General features: G+C 39.0%; 1 protein-coding gene across 2 annotated transcripts in view; it reads left to right on the forward strand.

Moving 5' to 3' along the window:
- The window catches only part of RNF115 (ring finger protein 115), a 60,318-nt gene that overhangs the window by 25,786 nt on the left and 15,798 nt on the right, over positions 1-18,734 (forward strand). For both annotated transcript variants that reach the window (XM_081224699.1, XM_081224700.1), the window contains one exon: positions 5,167-5,378. In XM_081224699.1, coding sequence (XP_081080825.1) covers positions 5,167-5,378 — 212 coding nt within the window. The remainder of the gene's footprint in view (positions 1-5,166; positions 5,379-18,734) is intronic.

Consider the following 18,734-nt stretch of genomic DNA (forward strand, 5'->3'; position numbering starts at 1 on the left):
TGAAGCCCACGCACCTAGAGCCCGTGCTCTGCAACAAGAGAAGCTACCGCAATAAGAAAGCCCGCGCAATGCAACGAAGAGTAGCCCCCGCTCGCCGCAACTAGAAAAAGTCCATGCGCAGCAATGAAGACCCAATGCAGCCATAAACAAACAAACAAACAAACAAACAAACAAATAAATAAAAAGAAAAGTGTGTGTGGAAACGAAAGCTATTTTTCTTTTCTATATTTCAGTTGGTAATTTCAGCAAAGGCTTATGCTCAATTTTGCTCTGTTTTTTTTTTTTTTTTTTTTTTTTGCGGTACGCGGGCCTCTCACTGTTGTGGCCTCTCCCGTTGCGGAGCACAGGCTCTGGACATGCAGGCTCAGCGGCCATGGCTCACGGGCCCAGCCGCTCCGCCGGCATGTGGGATCTTCCCAGACTGGGGCATGAACCCGTGTCCCCTGCATCGGCAGGTGGACTCTCAACCACTGCGCCACCAGGGAAGCCCTGCTCTGTTTTTCTTCAGCCAGAGTTGCTTGTACAATGAAGAGGTTATTTTCTTAATTAGCATTTACTAATAGCTGAATTCTTAAAATACTAGATATATCAGAAGAGGCTTAGTCCAAGCAAAATTTCTAATATAATTGGTATTGATTTTTTTTTCTGTATTGGGTCTGGGATGGGGGAGATAGGGAGGGTGGATGAGTATGGAGGAGGGTTGCCAGTTAAATGGGAACTATGAGTAATGTGTGAGGGTCAGTGGAGAGTGAATCTAGAAATGTTGCTAGCAGTTTGTAGAGAGAGAGGACATAGCTATACTGAGGTTCCTGTTGATAACCTGGGGAATGGAGCCCATGGCTATCTGAGGGGTTTCATTGACTACTTGAAAGCTTCTGACCATGACCTGGTGCCAGTGAGACATCTGATCGGAAGGTCTCAACTTACCTCAGTTTTATCACTTCAGTGCAAGAGCGGCTGGCTGTAGCTGCTGCCTCAGATTAGCAGAAAATAAGGTAGGTGGCTTTCTAGAAAAAGAACTCCCAGGTGTACAAGAAGGCAGGGTACTCTGAGCAGTCTGATTTATATTTATTTAAATGAAGTTTGTTTTGCTACATATGCAGCATTACAATGGGCAATAAAAAAGGTATTAAAAAGCACCTGGAGTCCCACTATTCTAAGAGCCCCTTTCTCCATACATTTCCTTTCAGGTTTTGTCTTGAGGCATAGATACTGAAAAATATTGTAACAACATTAAGAAGATTTTTTAAAAATGAAAAATCTTCCATATTCTCATTACCTTATTTTTGCTTTATTTGTTTATTTTTAATACTTTCCGGGGCTTCCCTGGTGGCGCAGTGGTTGAGAGTCTGCCTGCCGATGCAGGGGACATGGGTTCGTGCCCCGGTCCGGGAAGATCCCACATGCCGCGGAGCGGCTGGGCCCGTGAGCCATGGCCGCTGAGCCTGCGCGTCCGGAGCCTGTGCTCCGCAACGGGAGAGGCCACAGCAGTGAGAGGCCCGTGTACCGCAAAAATAAATAAATAAATAAATACTTTCCATTTCTCACATTCATGCTTCATAACTTTTCAGATGTAATCATAGGATATACTGTATTGCATTTCTGATTTTTAAAATTTACTTAGGATTATGTTATAAATCTTTTTTCTTATCTCTTCATAGTTATAAGAATTATATATTTTATGACTTCATATTATTTCATGCCTGTGCTATATTAAACTGTTATCCTGTGTTAAAACCTGTCTGGTTATATGTGATGGTTGATAGTTGATCATACCTCTTCCCTCCATCTGAGCATCTAGAACATACTGAGAAATGAAACGTAGACGCCAGGCAGATGGAAATAAAGATTTAGTTTTTATTCAGCCAAATTGGAGAGCACAGTTGATCTGTGGCCAAATGGACATCCTAAGTCTGCACAGGATGACCCACTTGAGAATTAGAGGCTGCTGAGCAGGCACAAATACTCAGAACCACTTCTTTTGCATTTGTGCAGCCTCCTTATAAATGAACTCCATCCACTGGAGAAATGCGAATTAGCAAATGTTAGACTTTTGCCACTCACCAATCAGATGCATCACTCCTCTGGTAGGGAAGAGTAATGAGGAATGAATGAAGAGGTCAGAGGTGAACATGAAAGCTCTGATTCCTCCCTTTTAAATGATTAAACCTAGTGAAAAGAAGTTAAAGATTTCAAACCTTTAACTTTCCTTTACGAAGTAAATCATCCTTTACCTGTTTGCTGTTCTTCCCAGTCTCAGCCAGAGGGCTTGTACTCAAATGCCAGGTAGAGTTTGGGTTCTTTGAGCAGTTGCAGCCTGGATGGGATCTTAAAGGTTGAATTAACTCAACCAAATCTTTCATCTGTCTCACTTTTTAGTATGAAGGGTTAAAATAGCTCATTTCACAGTGCTGCCTACTTCACATCCAGTCCATTTGGAAATATCAAGTAAAACTCCTGAGCTCTCCAGCAGTTGTTCAAAGAAGAACTATGTTTATGTCATTCATGACTAAGTTCACACCAGTAATACTGTTGCCAAGCAAAGACCATAACAGAAACTCAATGGTAGCTGAAGGAAGAAGAGTGAAACAGAAAACAGTCTTGGTGTCAGCCTTGCCAGTTTTTTGTTCAGTGACTGCCAGTTGACCAGAGTCCATAGCCTCTAAATTTAAACTCATTTGGAAAAAGGTGCCTTTCAAAAGATTGTTTATGGCAGAGTGTTTACATTTTGGGGGGTGGGTGGGCATTGGACATCGTATTTTTTTCTTTGTGAATGACATTTGAATACTCTATTTTTATAAAATTTAGGAATTTGCCATAGTCACCCATAGTCTTGTAAAAAAAATTATTTATTTTATTTATTTTTGGCTTCGTTGGGTCTTCGTTGCTGTGCGTGGGCTTTCTCTAGTGGCTGCGAGTGGAGGGTACTCTTGGTGGCGGTGCGCGGGCTTCTCATTGCAGTGGCTTCTTGTTGCAGAGCATGGGCTCTAGGTGTGTGCGGGCTTCAGTAGTTGTGGCACGTGAGCTCAGTAGTTGTGGCTCGCGGGCTCTAGTGCATAGGCTCAGTAGTTGTGGCGCACGGGCTTAGTTGCTTTGCGGCCTGAGGGATCTTCCCGGACCAGGTCTTGAACCCGGGTCCCCTGCATTGGCAGGCGGATTCTCAACCACCATGCCACCAGGGAAGCCCCTCATCCATAGTCTTGAGATTTGTTTTGAGAGTCCTTTCTTTCCCAGCCAGCATATTATAAACCTCTTAATTTCCATTTATTTTTGATCCTTATATTCCAGGCATCCCTGAGCTGATTTGACGATGAGCACTGTTTTTATTTTTCTTTCAATATCCACTGCTCCTGGTAGTCATTCTAATTCTTCTTATTCTTTTTAAAAAACTATTCTAATTTTCCTTAATTTATTGAACAAATAAATTTATTTTCTAGAGACCCAATGCAGCCAAAAATAAAATGAATAAATAAATAAATTTATTTAAAAAAAAAACTTGTATCCAGGCTATGTAGGGACCTTTTAAAATGGAATAATGAGCAAACAACCCAGTTTCAGAAAATGGCAAAAGATTTGAACAGTCTGCTTCACCAAAGAAGATATATAGATGGCCAAAAAAAAAAATGCTCAACATCATTAGTCATTAGGGAAATGCAAATTAAAACCACAATGAGGGAATTCTTTGGCGGTCCAGTGGTTAGGACTCTGCTTTCACTGCAGAGGGCATGGGTTCAGTCCCTGGTTGGGGAACTAATACCCCACATGCCGCGTGGCATGGCCAAAAAAAAAGAACCACCAAAATGAAATACCACTTTACAGCATGGTTAAAATTTAAGACTGACCGTGTTAACTTTTGGTGAGGCTATGGAGCAACTGAAATTGAATGTAAAAATGGTACAACCACTTTAGAAAACAGGCTAGCTGTTTTTTAAAAAAGATAAAAATACAGCAGCCATATGATTCAGCCATTCCCCTCCTCTAAGATATGTACATAATTGTTCATAGCAACTATTTGTAATAATAAAAAATTAGAAACAACCCAAATGCCTGTCAACAGGTGGATGGATAAAGTTAAATAAAATTTAAATTATTTCAGAGGTAATTTGTTTTTTTTCCATTTACTCTTTGTTTAGTGATTCCTTGGCCAAACCCAACAAACGCTTCCCCCACCAAGACCCTTTTAGTAAAAAGTATGTACAATAGAATGGTCTTATCAGGCATTCTTACACTGCTTTGTCACAGCTTTGCCACAGCTTTCTGATGAACCTTCTATAAGTATTTTATAGACACCTGTCTTCACTTTGTGGTGATGCTGCCTTTTTTTACAAGTGTATAAATACATCCATTTTATTCAATCTTACTGTATTCTGTGGTGGAAATGTGGATGTCTTTGTTACAAAACACAAGGTTGTAATGTTGATCTAGATGGTTGACTATGCTTAGGACAGAAGTTCATGTTCACCTTTGGCTCAAGTTTTTATTTTTAGTATGGGAAACTGGTCAGAGGCATGTGGATCTGAGCTCAGTGTTAAGGTCCAGACATTGGCTTGTTTCCTTTTTTTGTTTTTAAATTAATTTATTTATTTTTGGCAGTGTTGGGTCTTCACTGATGCGTTGTGGGCTTTATCTAGTTGCAGTGAGTGGCTGCTACTCTTTGTTGCAGTGCGCGGGCTTCTCATTGCGGTGGCTTCTCTTGTTGCGCAGCACGGGCTCTAAGCGCACGGGCTCTAAGCCCACGTGCTTCAGTAGTTGCAGCACGCGGGCTCAGTAGTTGTGGCTCGTGGGCTCTAGAGTGCAGGCTCAGTAGTTGTGGCTCCTGGGCTTAGTTGCTCCATGACATGTGGGATCTTCCCGGAGCAGGGCTCGAACCTGTGTCCTCTGCGTTTGCAGGCGGATTCTTAACCACTGCACCACCAGGGAAGTCCTGGCTTGTTTCTATATGAAGGAAATAGTTTCTTGGTATATAAATTTTTCCCCCTGTGCATATACTTGAAAGACTTCTCTCCTCCATGAAATTGGAGAAGCATACATTTCTTTAATTCAGAACTGCTGAATTTTGAAGTGTTAAAAGTTAATCCTCTCTTTTTTCAGTATTTCTTCTTCCTGTTTCCTCTTTCTCCTTTTCTTAAAACCAGTAACATGTGGTTTATTTCTGGTTTTTACTAGTTCTGGGACCATTTGGACCCCACGATGTTTTTCCAAGATTTTAGACCCTTTCTGAGTAGCAGTCTACTGGACCAAGATAATAGAGCCAATGAGAGGGGTCACCAAACTCACACTGACTTCTGGGGACCAAGTCGGCCACCACGGCTGTCAGTGACTCAAAGATACAGATCTCGAGGAAGTACTCGTCCTGATAGATCCCCTGCTTTTGAAAGGTGAGTGCAAAGTTGTTATTTAAGTTCTTTTAAAGGGTAGTTTCAATGAAGGACATACTGACATAATCTAATCTTTATAAGGTTTTCATACTTACTACCTTTGTGGACAAGATGGGGATATGTATACAGAATGAAAATGAAGCTAAATTGAGTGTCTATACTCAACTAGTATAGTTTACTGATGATGATAAACTGAAGGATGATAAAACTAATGATATAGGTCTCTGGTTAATATTTTTATTAATATTTCAGATTAATATATCAGTGGTATGTTTGTCAAAACTTCAGAAGATACTGAAAGGGATAGCAGATATATTGGATGACATTAGGATTCAAAAAGACCTCAATAGATTAGAGCAATGGACTTAATATGAAATTTAATAATGATACAGAGTCTTCTGCAAAACATTCATGCAACAAATATTTATTGAGTGTCTTTTATGCTGGGACACTTGTACTGGATACTGGGGATATAATGGTGAGCAAAACAGTTGTTGGTACTGGATCTCATGGATCCCATTTAGTAGGAATAATAAACACTAATTTTTCTAAAGTGTTTGCTGTATGCATAGGATTGTGCTTCATGCTTTTTCTGCTTATCTCATTTAATCCATATAAAATGGTAGGTATTGTTGCTATTCTCATTTTATATAAGAATAAACTAAGACTCAGAGAAGTAAGGTAACTTGGATCAATGGTGAATCTAGGACTTGAACCCAGGGATATATGCATCTTGTGCTGCACTGAGATAGCAGCTGCTAGCCACATGTGGTTATATCAATTTAAATTAATTAAAAGTTAAAAAGACTCAAAATTCCTCAGTCACACTTGCCACTTTTCAAGGGCTCAGTAGCCACAGATATCGAGTAGACACCATATTTCACAGCACAGGATATAAACATTTCCATCATCTCAGAAAGTCCTATTGGACACTGCTGTTCTAGAGTCTTCACTCCCCTCCCCTCCACACACCTAGATTTTACTATTAATATTTTACTATACTTACATTATCACGTATCTATCCATTGATTTGTCCATTAGTTCATCTTATATTTTGTAAATTTCAAAGTTAGTTGCAGACAGTCTTTCTTAGGACAATTACAGGATATGGGAAGTCTGATTTAATGGGATTGTCTACGACAAAAGCCAATGATATCTTAGACTTTTAATAACTTATGGTGCTCAGAGGTCAATCCATCATTTCCTGTGCCAGTTAAACTGTATCTATATTACTTTCCCTTTACTACCTGGCTTGGACCCTATTGTTGAACTCCTCAACTACAGTTCATCTAAACTTGTACATCCTGTGCTTTTTCTCTTGCCAGTCAGTGCTGTGGTCCACTTTTCCATGCTCCTTTACTTGGCGATGGATAAGTACTGCTGGAGGAAAATCATATTAATGTGCCCATTGGTGTCCCTGCAGCTGGTAAAGGGCATTTAATCTCCATTAAACTGTCAGTGCTTTTAATTTGCATTTCCCTCTGCAAATATTTTGAACGATCACTACATTTCAGTCTCCGAATTTCCTATCTAGTAGATGATTCTCAACAGCTTATTTGTATTTTTCATTATAAAAATTAGGACTTTAGGCATGAACTCCCCAAATCCCTGTGCCCAACTTCTTTGACATCAGTATTTATTTTTCCTTCCAGTCTCCTGAGATGAGGTATCTTTTCTTTTTTTCAAAGCAACTCCATCAGCCCATGTACCTATTTCTTTTGGGATTTTGTTTCATTCACTTTCTTCTCCCTGTTCTCTTTTCCCCCTTTACTGCTCCCTGTCCCGTCCCCTTATACCCCTCCCTCCTCCTTTAGCTCTGTGGTTTTCAATTTTGTCTATACATTAGTGTCACTGAGGATATTTTTTAGAATACAGATACCTGGGCCCTACCCCCAAGGATTCTGATTTAATTATTCTGGGTGAGGTCCAAGCATTTGTAATTTTTAAAAGCTACTTCGGTTATTCTGATTGTAGCCAGCATTGAGAACCACTGCTTTAGTTACTGCCTAACCTTATTTCCTTCCCCTTTGAATAAGATCTCTTAAGAGGAGCCTATGTTTATTTTGTGTACTTTCTCATCTCTTATTATGCTTCTGCTACTATAGTCTGGCCCTTTTTTCACTAAAATCCCTGGTGACCTTCTATTCTGGTTACATACCCAGTGGATACTTAAAAATTTTTATTGTATGGGTCCAATTCACTGAATTCAATATTTTTGGTCTTTTTCTTCCCTCTAGAAATTCTCTACTTCTGTGACTTCCATGATAGTATATTTTCTTTTTTTTTTTTTTTTTTTTGCGTTACATGGGCCTCTCACTGTTGTGGCCTCTCCCGTTGCGGAGCACAGGCTCCGGACGCACAGGCTCAACAGCCATGGCTCACGGGCCCAGCTGCTCCGCGGCATGTGGGATCTTCCCAGACCGGGGCACGAACCCGTGTCCCCTGCATCGGCAGGCGGACTCTCAACCACTGCGCCACCAGGGAAGCCCTTTTTTTTCTTTTTTTTTTTGGATAGTATATTTTCTTGACTTACCTATTTTCTGACTTCTCCTTCTTGTGGATAGTATTTCTAGATATTTGTTTTTCTAAGGTGTTTCCTTCATTTGGTTTTCTTCTTACCCTTCAACAAGGTTTCTTAACTTCAGGACTATTGACATTTTGGCTGGATAATTTTGTTCTGTAGGGCTCTCCTGTATGTTGTAGGATGTTTAGCAGCATCCCTGGCCTCTACCTACTACATGCAGTAATCAACCCCCCTCCCCCAAAGTTATGACAACCAAAAATGTCTCCAGATATTGCCAGATGTTCCCCTGGGGGAGCAAAATTGTCTCTGGTTGAGAATACTGCTCTGTAAGCATTTTCTGGCCATTATTAGGTTCTCTCACAGTTCTAATATTTACCTGTATACAAACACTCTCAAATCTATATTTCTTTTTGACCTTTCTCCCTAATTTAAGATTCGAATATATAACCTCTTCTTAGACATTTGTATTTGGATGTTCCATAGGTACTACACACTCACAAAAATGGAAACCAAACTCTTTTCTTCCAGACCTGATCCTTTTTCTTTATTTCTGATTTTGGTTGGAAGTACCACTCTCTACCTAGGCATTAATCTAGAATCTTTTCTTTGTCTCATCCAACTCATATACACATACAATCAAACATTAAGTCTTTCTGATTTTTTTTCCTATTTCTCAACTCCCATTTTGTCCAACCATTTTCCCCCTAGTTCATATCTACATCTTGTTTGCCTGCACTATTGCATTAGCCTCCTTCAAAGCTTTATCATTCTTTTTTTTTTTTTTTTTTTGCGGTAGGGGGCCTCTCACTGTTGTGGCCTCTCCCGTTGCGGAGCACAGGCTCCGGACTCACAGGCTCAGCGGCCATGGCTCACGGGCCTAGCCACTCTGCGGCATGTGGGATCTTCCCAGACCGGGGCACGAACCCATGTCCCCTGCATCGGCAGGCGGATTCTTAACCACTGTGCCACCAGGGAAGCCCAACTTTATCATTCTTAAGTTTACTCCCATATTACCCTTGCAGGATTATCTGCCTCAATTTTCAGATCTGTATCACTTCCTGCCTTAAAATCTGTTGTCATGGGGTCTATAACTTCATATACAAGGCCCTTTATGTAGAGGTTTTAAACTCTCCCGACCCCTGTAGCCTTGTTTCTGGTCACTTCTTGCTTTTTTTTTTAATTCTACCAATACGAAACTTGTAGTTTTCTACATATGCCATACTGTTTCATGCTTCTATTTGTTTTCTTAATCTGTTTTCTCTGGCAGAAGTACCTCTACTGCTTTTTTAACCCAATTAATCAGTCCTTCACTGAATTTAGGAAGCCTCCCATGACCGCCAGGACTGTATCAAACGCTCTTCTTTTGTGCTTCCCCAAAGCACCTTATGCATTCTTCTATGCATACTTCTAACTACACAAACTGAAGTTATTTTAATACTAGGTAGCATTCCTGAAGAATACATACTGTGCCAGGCTTGACATTCATTAGCCCATTTAATGTTCCCAGTAACCCTATGAGGTAGGTATTATTGAGGAAAATTGAGATTTTGCCTTATTAGAGCCTCTGTTAGTTATCTATTATTGCATAACAAATTACTCTAAAACTTGGTGACTTAAAACAGTAATAATCATGTATTCTCTGTCACAGTTTCTTTGGGTCAGTAATTTGGATAGGGTATGGGGAAATAGTTTGTCTTTGCTGTATGATGTCTGGGACCACAGCTAGAAGACTTAAAGCTTAAGACTTGACTGGAATTTGCAGGCTTATTTGCTTACATGTCTGGTGGTTAATGCTTGCTCATGGCTGGGGGTCTAGTTCGTGCTGCCAGCTGGAAAACCCACACATGACCTTCCTTAGTTTTAAGAGTCAAGACATGTTTTTTTGGGGTTTTTGCAAGATGTCCATTAATTTGGATTTGTCTGGTTGTTTCTTCATTCAGATTAAATACCTGAGCAAGAATACAAAATAAATGATGTATCCTTCTCGGTGTATCACAACAGAGGGTGCACATGATGTCAGCTTGACCCATCATGGGTGATGTTAAGTCTGACCATTTGGTTAAGGCAGTGCCTGCCAAATTTTTCTTATAAAGGTGCCCTTTCTCTTTTGAAATTAATATATAATCTGAGGTGATACTCGGAGATTGAGTAAATATCTGGTTCTTTAATAGTTTTTTACCTAATGATATTAGACTCCATTGATGATTCTTGCCTGAATTATTACTATAATGGCTATACAATAATGATTTTCTATTTCTTTGATTCTTTCTACAGCTATTAGACAATCTGTTGTTAAAAATTTTTTTTTCTCTCTCCCTGCCCTACCTTATCTGTCTACTTATTTATTTTAGCCCAGACTCATGCGTTTTGTTTTAATCATTATTCATTTTGATGATCAAATAATCTCAGTTTGGCCAGAGAAATTGGATCTAAGCATTTTAGGTAGCAGCCCTTATTCACAGCCCTTAAATTAATAAGAGAGTTGGGACATCTAAGTAAAGTGATCATCTTGTGTTTCTCTGATTATTAGCTGATAATTTCTTGCCAGTTGGACAAATGGAGCTTCTGCTGCATTTCCTTTAATGGAAATAAAATCTTTCAAGAAGATTTTTTTTTTAGTTGTCAAATAAGAACAGGGAGATTTACCCTAATTTGTCAGTTCTACTGTATGAATGCTTAAAAACAATATGAATGCTGTTAGGCAGCCATATATCCTGTCTGCAATCTAATAGAGATGAAGGTGACTAACATTTACCAAATGCCTAGGATTTTTTAGGCACTAGGCTGTATACACTCTTCTCACAGAGCCGTTGAGCTGGGTCATGTACAGTTAAAGAAGACAGGGGTCAAATTTTAAACTGTTTTGCTCAAAAATTCCTTGCCAGACTAATAAAATATCAATGTGAAGATAATAGCTTGGATCAGTTCTCCTTGGTTGCTTTGCCTCTTTATACCGTAGGAAATTGTGGTCTGTTCTGCTACTACACTGTCTCTTTAACTGATAGTAAGAGTGGGAGAAAGACATGAGCTTCCTTTTCTCACATGTCCTTTACTGATAATCATATTACCTTAGTAACATGCAAGCAACAAATAACCTGATTTAATGATGGCTCAAACAAGCTTTTTTTTTCTTACATATAACAAGTCTGTAGGTAGGTCACAGCAAATTAGTTCAGTGCGTCAACCGTGTTAAGGTTGGATCTCTGTGACTCTCATGGTCTTTCCCTCATGCTTACTGCCTTAGGACTTCAGGCAGGAAGAAAAGGGAAAGGAATAGCACCAGTTTATTTGTCCCATGTTTTGAAGGAAAGGAAAATCTTTTTCACTGCTCCACTTCCACCTCTTCACTTCCTGCCTAGAAAATTCTATTCCCTGGGCACTTTGTCACATGCTCCCCACACCCAGCTGTAAAGAAAGCTAGGAGAGCATGGATTTAGCTTTTCCGTCCTTTGTAGTAGGAGGTGGCAAGGGAGAAAGCTGTTGAGAATGGATTTGGGGTCAGCCTGTCAGTGTCTGCTAATTAGCTATTTTATTAGCTACTTCAGCTAATAGAATAAGTGGCATGTTATTTCATTATTTTATATTAAACAATGTTATAGCAATCTTCTGAAGATTTTAATCCTATAGCTTGTGAAATATATTAACCATGGGCACCCCTCCCCGACCCCTTTTTTGTGGATGTCATGAACTCAGTGATTTTGGCTCTAAATCAGTGTTTTCTGTGTTTTAGTCATTCAGGTACTGTATTGATGAATTTTTTCCTCTCTGGCATCATCATTATTATTATTTAATGTTTTCTTTAAATGGACCTACCTTTTTTTTTTACCCGTGTTACCAAACTCAGGTTCAGCTGCTTGCCTTTCAAAAGCCAATATTTGAGTGACCAGTGTTGGTAGGAAAGGAAAGGTTGCTTTATTTAGGAGGCTGGCAACCTGGGGAGAAGGTAGACTTGTGTCCAAAGGTCAACTCCCCTGCTTCTGATCAGGGGGCAAGAGCTTTGAAAGGGGAGTTTCAGGGGTGTATAGGCGGAGGGAGGGGGCTATGTGCAGAACAGCACAGTCAGCTCCAGCAGTCATCTTGAAGTTGGTCATGCAGTGATCTGATCAGCATCATCTTGATTGTTTTAAGTACAGTTCATCTTCAGTTCCAGGGTTGGTTTATTCCCATTTCCTTGAGGCCAGTTCTCAGAATTGTTAAGATGGAGCAGCTTATGTCATGGCTACAGTCTGGTCATCATGTAGTTAACTTCTTCCACCTGGTATGGGTTTCAGTATCTGCAAAACAGCTCAAAAGCTATGGCTCAGAATATTATCTGTAGACCTTGAAGAGGAACTAAAGGTCCTTGACTTTGTTTAACGACTAAACTACTGTTTGGTTTTGTTTGACTGCTTTCCTTTGCTTCTGTATTTTCCCATTTCTCTGATTAATTTTATTCTAAAGTTTTTCTAGAGACAAGAGACAGGCAGAGGACATGGTGGGGTCTGTCCCAGGAAGGCCCCATAGGGTCCTTCTGTTACACTTATTTAGATGTTCTGTGAAAAGAAACTTCACAGTATTATCTGTGTAAACATTATTGACTGTATATCATTAGCTGTTTGTTTGTTTTTTTTTTTTCCACTTAAGTAGAGACTACTTCCTGCTGTAGGATCAGAAAATGCCAGATATTACATTTTCATTCTAAGCACGCACTTAGGAAGAAAATAGCCAACCATTAGAGAGATGTGTAAAAATGGATTTTGCTGTGTTTATATGGAAAATAAAAAATCCAATTTACGTACCCGTTTATACCTGTTGTAGTTTTTTCTCACTGCTCCATGGGGGTAGGGACAATATCTAATTAGATATCATTATTATCTAATTTTCTTCACATAGCAGGATATTTTGTGGAACTTTCCACGTCATTAGTTATAGACCTGCCAGCTCTGTTGCATTTAAACACACGAATAGAATTCCATCTTATGAATGTATGGTAATTAATTTAGACAATTCCCTAATGATGAACACTGGAGAGCTTTTAGATTTTCTTCTTTCGTCATTATAAACTATAGTGCATTGAACACTCCTTCTTGTTTATATATTTTTGTATGTCTGTGAGAATCTATCTTTCCATATTTTAAATTCTTTTTTTCTCTGTACTTCATTTTGGATATTTTCTGTTGACCCACCTTCAGTATCATTAGTCTTGTCTTCTGCTGTTTTTGATCTCCTGTTAAACCTATCAAATGAATTCCTTATTTCAGATATGATGTTTTTCATTTCTAAAATTTCAGTTTGATTGCTGTATGGATTCAGATTCTTTGGTGATATTCTCCATCTTTATTTGCACATACTAGTCATAGTTAATTTAAAGCCCTTTTTTGGTAACTTCAGTATCTGGATCATCTCTGGGTATTTTTTTTTTAACATCTTTATTGGAGTATAATTGCTTTACAATAGTGTGTCAGTTTCTGCTTTATAACAAAGTGAATCAGCTATACATATACATATATCCCCATATCTCCTCCCTCTTGCGTCTCCCTCCCACCCTCCCTACCCCACCCCTCTAGGTGGTCACAAAGCACCCAGCTGATCTCCCTGTGCTATGTGGCTGCTTCCCACTAGCTATCTGTTTTACATTTGGTAGTGTACATATGTCCATGCCACTCTCTTCGTCCCAGCTTACCCTTCCCACTCCCCGTGTCCTCAAGTCCATTCTCTACGTCTTCGTCTTTATTCCTGTCCTGCCCCTAGGTTCTTCAGAACCATTTTTTTTTTAGATTCCATATGTATGTGTTAGCATACGGTATTTGTTTTTCTCTTTCTGACTTACTTCACTCTGGATGACAGACTCTAGGTCCATCCACCTCACTACAAATAACTCAATTTTGTTTCTTTTTATGGCTGAGTAATATTCCATTGTATATATGTGCCGCATCTTCTTTATCCATTCATCTGTCGATGGACACTTGGGTTGCTTCCATGTCCTGGCTATGGTAAATAGAGCTGCAATGAACATTGTGGTACATGACTCTTTGAATTATGGTTTTCTCAGGGTATATGCCCAGTAGTGGGATTGCTGGGTCGTATGGTAGTTCTATTTTTAGTTTTTTTTTTGTTTGTTTTTGTTTTTTTTAATTTTATTTATTTATTTATTTTGGGCTGTGTTGGGTCTTCGTTTCTGTGCGAGGGCTTTCTCTAGTTACGGCGAGCGGGGGCCACTCTTCATCGCAGTGCGCGGGCCTCTCACTATCGCGGCCTCTCTTGTTGTGGAGCACAAGCTCCAGACACGCAGGCTCAGTAGTTGTGGCTCATGGGCCCAGTTGCTCCGCGGCATGTGGGATCTTCCCAGACCAGGGCTCGAACCCGTGTCCCCTGCATTGGCAGGCAGATTCTCAACCAGTGCGCCACCAGGGAAGCCCTCTATTTTTAGTTTTTTAAGGAACCTCCATACTGTTCTCCATAGTGGCTGTATCAATTTACATTCCCACCAACAGTGCAAGAGGGTTCCCTTTTCTCCACACCCTCTTCAGCATTTATTGTTTGTAGATTTTTTGATGATGGCTATTCTGACTGGTGTGAGGTGATACCTCATTGTAGTTTTGATTTGCAACGAAGAGTAGCCACCACTCGCCACTCGCTGCAACTAGAGAAAGCCCGCGCACAGCAATGAAGACCCAATGCAGCCATAAATAAATAAATAAATAAATAAATAAATTCCGTATATATTAAAACCAAGTTGGAAATACTTTGTGTAGAATGGAGTTAAGTTTAGGCTCAGTTAATTATAGACAGATATTCCCCAAGTGAAAGTCCAGGCAGGATGTTTAAAAATTATGCATGCTGGAGGACAGTTTCTTTTTGGTCTTGGCTTTCCTCCCATTTCTTGCAGGGTGACTAGCACTGCTCTTTCCTTGCTACTAAATACGAATGGTACTACCCCATTTACTGTAACTAGCAAAACCATCTCCTTGGATTCCTAAGTTGCTGTGTAGGGACAATATTAAGAACCACGGATATAAATCAGATGTTCTTAGATGGATCTAGATGGTCAATCAGTATGTTATCTTCATCTGTCTCTCTCTTTGCTGGCATCATTATTAGATTGCTCTCCTGTGTAAAATGAAAGATAGCTAATTGTTGTTCCAAGTTTATAAGAACATTAGAGCATTCATCCCAGAGGATATGTGCATCTATCAACTCCCAGGGAGGATCTCTGGCTTGGCTTGTGTTTTGTGCCCACACGTCTGGTGGTGAGTGTATTATTCTTGTGTATTTTTTGAGTTAAGGGTCTGTCCCCTCTCATTTATTGAATAATCCATCTGATTGGAAATGTTACCTTTGTTATATATACAGTTTCATATTCATCTCTATCTGGATTCTCTGTTATGGTCTGATCTTTATTTGTGTACTCCTGTGCCTATGTCTTACTGATTTACTTTCTATAATTTTATAGTATGATTTGATAGCTAGTAGTGAAAGTCCACTTCGTTATTGTTCCTTTGCAAAAATTTTTGGATGCTTCTCTTACATTTACTCTTTCAAATGAATTTTAAATGCAAATTTGTCAATCTCTGACCTCTCTCCCATCCCATTGAGATTCTGATTGGAAGTTCATTTGGGGAAGTTCATTTGGGGACTGTTCGTACTTTTTATAATACTGAAACTTCTCATCTAGGCCCATGACTCACATCTCAATTTGTTTGGTTCTTTTTTTATGTTATTCAGTAAAGTTTTATGGTTTCACTTAATTTTAAACTGATTATTAGATAGATTGTTACCCAACCCCGTGCTACTTAATTGAATTCTCTTATTAGCTCTAATAGTTTTTCATTTTGTTCTCTAAGGTTTCTAGATTAGCAGATATATCAGTTGATTGATACAAATATTGATTGTATTTTTCCTCTACGTTTATGCCTCATTATTTTTTCTTATCTGTTGCATTGACTATATTATCAGGACAAAGTTGTCTAAGTGTAGCCATCTTTGTCTTCTTCCTGACTTAAATGAGAGTGAATTAGTGTTTCTTTATTAAGCATATTCACTTTTGGTTCCTAATATGGTTCCTATCACATTAAGAAAGGTTTATTTTATTCCTAATTTATTATGGGCTTTTAATTGAGGATGACTAGTGATTTTATCAAATGACCTTTGCAGTCCTATGAAAATGACCCTTATAGTTTTTCTCCTTTAAACAATTAATACATTTTATTAACTAATAGATTTTCTCACGTTGAACCAACAGTTTGAATTCAACAGGCTTCGAATAAAAAACTACTTTGTCAAGGAGTGTTAATCTTTTAATACACTATTGGAGTTGATTTCTTCCTAATCTTTTTTAGGATTTTTGCATCGATTCATAAGGGAGCTGGTAATTTTCTTGTGTTATCTTTATCAAGTTTGGGTATCAGGGTTGTATTAGTTTGATAAAATGAACTGGGAAATCTTGCTTTGTTCTTAGGCTTGGGAATAGTTTAAATAAGGAAGTATCTATTCCTTAAAGGTTTGGTAAAAGTTACCTTTAATTTCATCTGGACCTAGAATCTTTTGGGGGACCAGATCTGTTACAACCTTTTCAGTTACTTCTAGGGTTAATGGTCTAGGGTGGAATTTCATTCATTTTTGTATTCCCAGCTTCTAGGTAGTGTCTGTTTTATAGTGGACATTGTATATATTTGTGTTGAATGAATGGTTAATTTTAATTTTGTTGCTAAGAGGTATGTATGGAACATATGAATTAGTAGTTATAATAGCTAAGAGTTTGTGACAGGTACTAGTCTGAGTGCTTTTCAGGTATTTGTTTAATCTTCACTATAACTCTCTGGAGAAGTTACTGTGAATATCTCCATTCTACAGTAGAAACTGAGGCACAGAGAGGTTAGGTAAATTGCCTAAGGGTATGAAGCCAGTTAAATATTGGAGCCAGGATATGGCAAAAATGATGATATTTGTATTTGGTGGGATTATGAATGTTTCAAAATAATTGAAAAAAATTTAACAGTATCTTATAGTCTTCCCAATTAAAAAAAAAAGAATTAAGCATTTTCCTAACTTTCTCAGAAATTTTTCTTCCAAGGGACACATACCAGTGTGTCAGTAAGTAGAACTTGGGAAGTTTTAAATTCAGTTTATTTTCTCTTTTCTTTCACGTAAGTGTAAATGGAACGCAACACATCTTTGGGGCATATTACTACTCTGCCTGATTAGCAGGTCTACTCAGATTGTTCACATGATTGTTATTACTTTACAGTAGTTGTCATTATAATGTCACCCAATGTTTTGAAAACACTTTACAATTTTGTATTTTATAGGTTTTTTTAATTGATTAAATTCTGGCTTGGCTTCTTCCTGATAACAGTTTGTCCTGTTGATCTGAGAAGTAGTATAACTTTTTATCCTCCTCGTCAGGTTCTCAGCTAGTGGTTTCCATGGGCTACATCTCAGGCTTCTGATCATTCCACCCATTTTACTGTAGACAGAGTACTTTGTCATTTAAGAAATCAGATGTCAGGGATTAGCCTTTGTGGGATTATTAATGTGCTTCTCACACCAATTTAAGGAGCTCTCCTGAAATGAGATGTATTTTCTTTGGCTTTTTCATTGACATGAGTGAAGCCTTTTTTGCTCATATAAGGAAGGGTAAGTCTTCAATTGTTCATCCGTTCTGCAAATATTTATTGAGTGTGCCTAAAGTCCTCTAATTTGCAGCTTTCAAATGATAGTTTATCTGGGTGTAATCAGGTCATTTTATCTAACCTTAAATAATTATCTGACCTGTGCCAGAAGAGTAATTTATTAATTTACAACTCGGGGAATTCTACTTCAGTGACTGGAAAACTCATTTCTGCTTATTAGCTTAATAATGTCTTTGAATTTCCTAGATATCAAGAAATCAAAAGCAATCAGATGGTTACTTGGTGTGTATAGAGTCAGCAAAGGAAATTACATAATCTTTTGGAGAAATTTCATTTGGATTGTGATAAGCCTAATGAATTATTCATATTTCATCTTTTTTTAAAAAATTAATTTTATTTTTGGTTGCATTGGGTCTTCATTGCTGTGCGCAGGCTTTCTTTAGTTGTGGCGAGCAGGGGCTACTCTTTGTTGTGGTACGCAGGCTTCTCATTGTGGTGGCTTGTCTTGTTGCGGAGCATGGGCTCTAGGTGCGCGGGCTTCAGTAGTTGTGGCACGTGGGCTCAATGGTTGTGGCTCATGGGCTCTAGAGCTCAAGCTCAGTAGTTGTGGCACATGGGCTTAGTTACTCCACGGCATGTGGGATCTTCCCGGACCAGGGCTCGAACTCGTGTTCCCTGCATTGGCAGGTGGATTCTTAACCACTGCACCACCAGGGAAGTCCTCATATTTCATCTTAATGATTTTATTTTTAGGATGGAAAAGTATTTATGTTTGTCATTTGTTCCTTTTCTTTGTATTAGATCAACACTAATACATTCATACTTTCCTGGATTCATAGAGATTACCACCTTTTAGTTTGCACTTATTACATTAAAACCTATCTTTTATTTCAGTGTGGTACCCTTTTTTTTTTTTTTTTTTTTTTTGCGGTATGCGGGCCTCTCACTGTTGTGGCCTCTCCCATTGTGGAGCACAGGCTCCGGACGCGCAGGCTCAGCGGCCATGGCTCAGGGGCCCAGCCGCTCCGCTGCATGTGGGATCTTCCTGGACCAGGGCACGAACCCATGTCCCCTGCATTGCCAGGTGGACTCTCAACTACTGTGCCACCAGGGAAGCCCATCAGTGTGGTACTCTTAACATTTAAGGTTTCCTTCCTTAAGAATATGTTTTCCTGAAGTTAACCCTAGGTTCTGGGACTTAACATTTTCTGACCACTAATC

Source organism: Mesoplodon bidens (assembly GCF_964165515.1).
Source record: "Mesoplodon bidens genome assembly, chromosome: 2".
In the NCBI taxonomy this organism is placed as follows: domain Eukaryota; kingdom Metazoa; phylum Chordata; class Mammalia; order Artiodactyla; family Ziphiidae; genus Mesoplodon; species Mesoplodon bidens.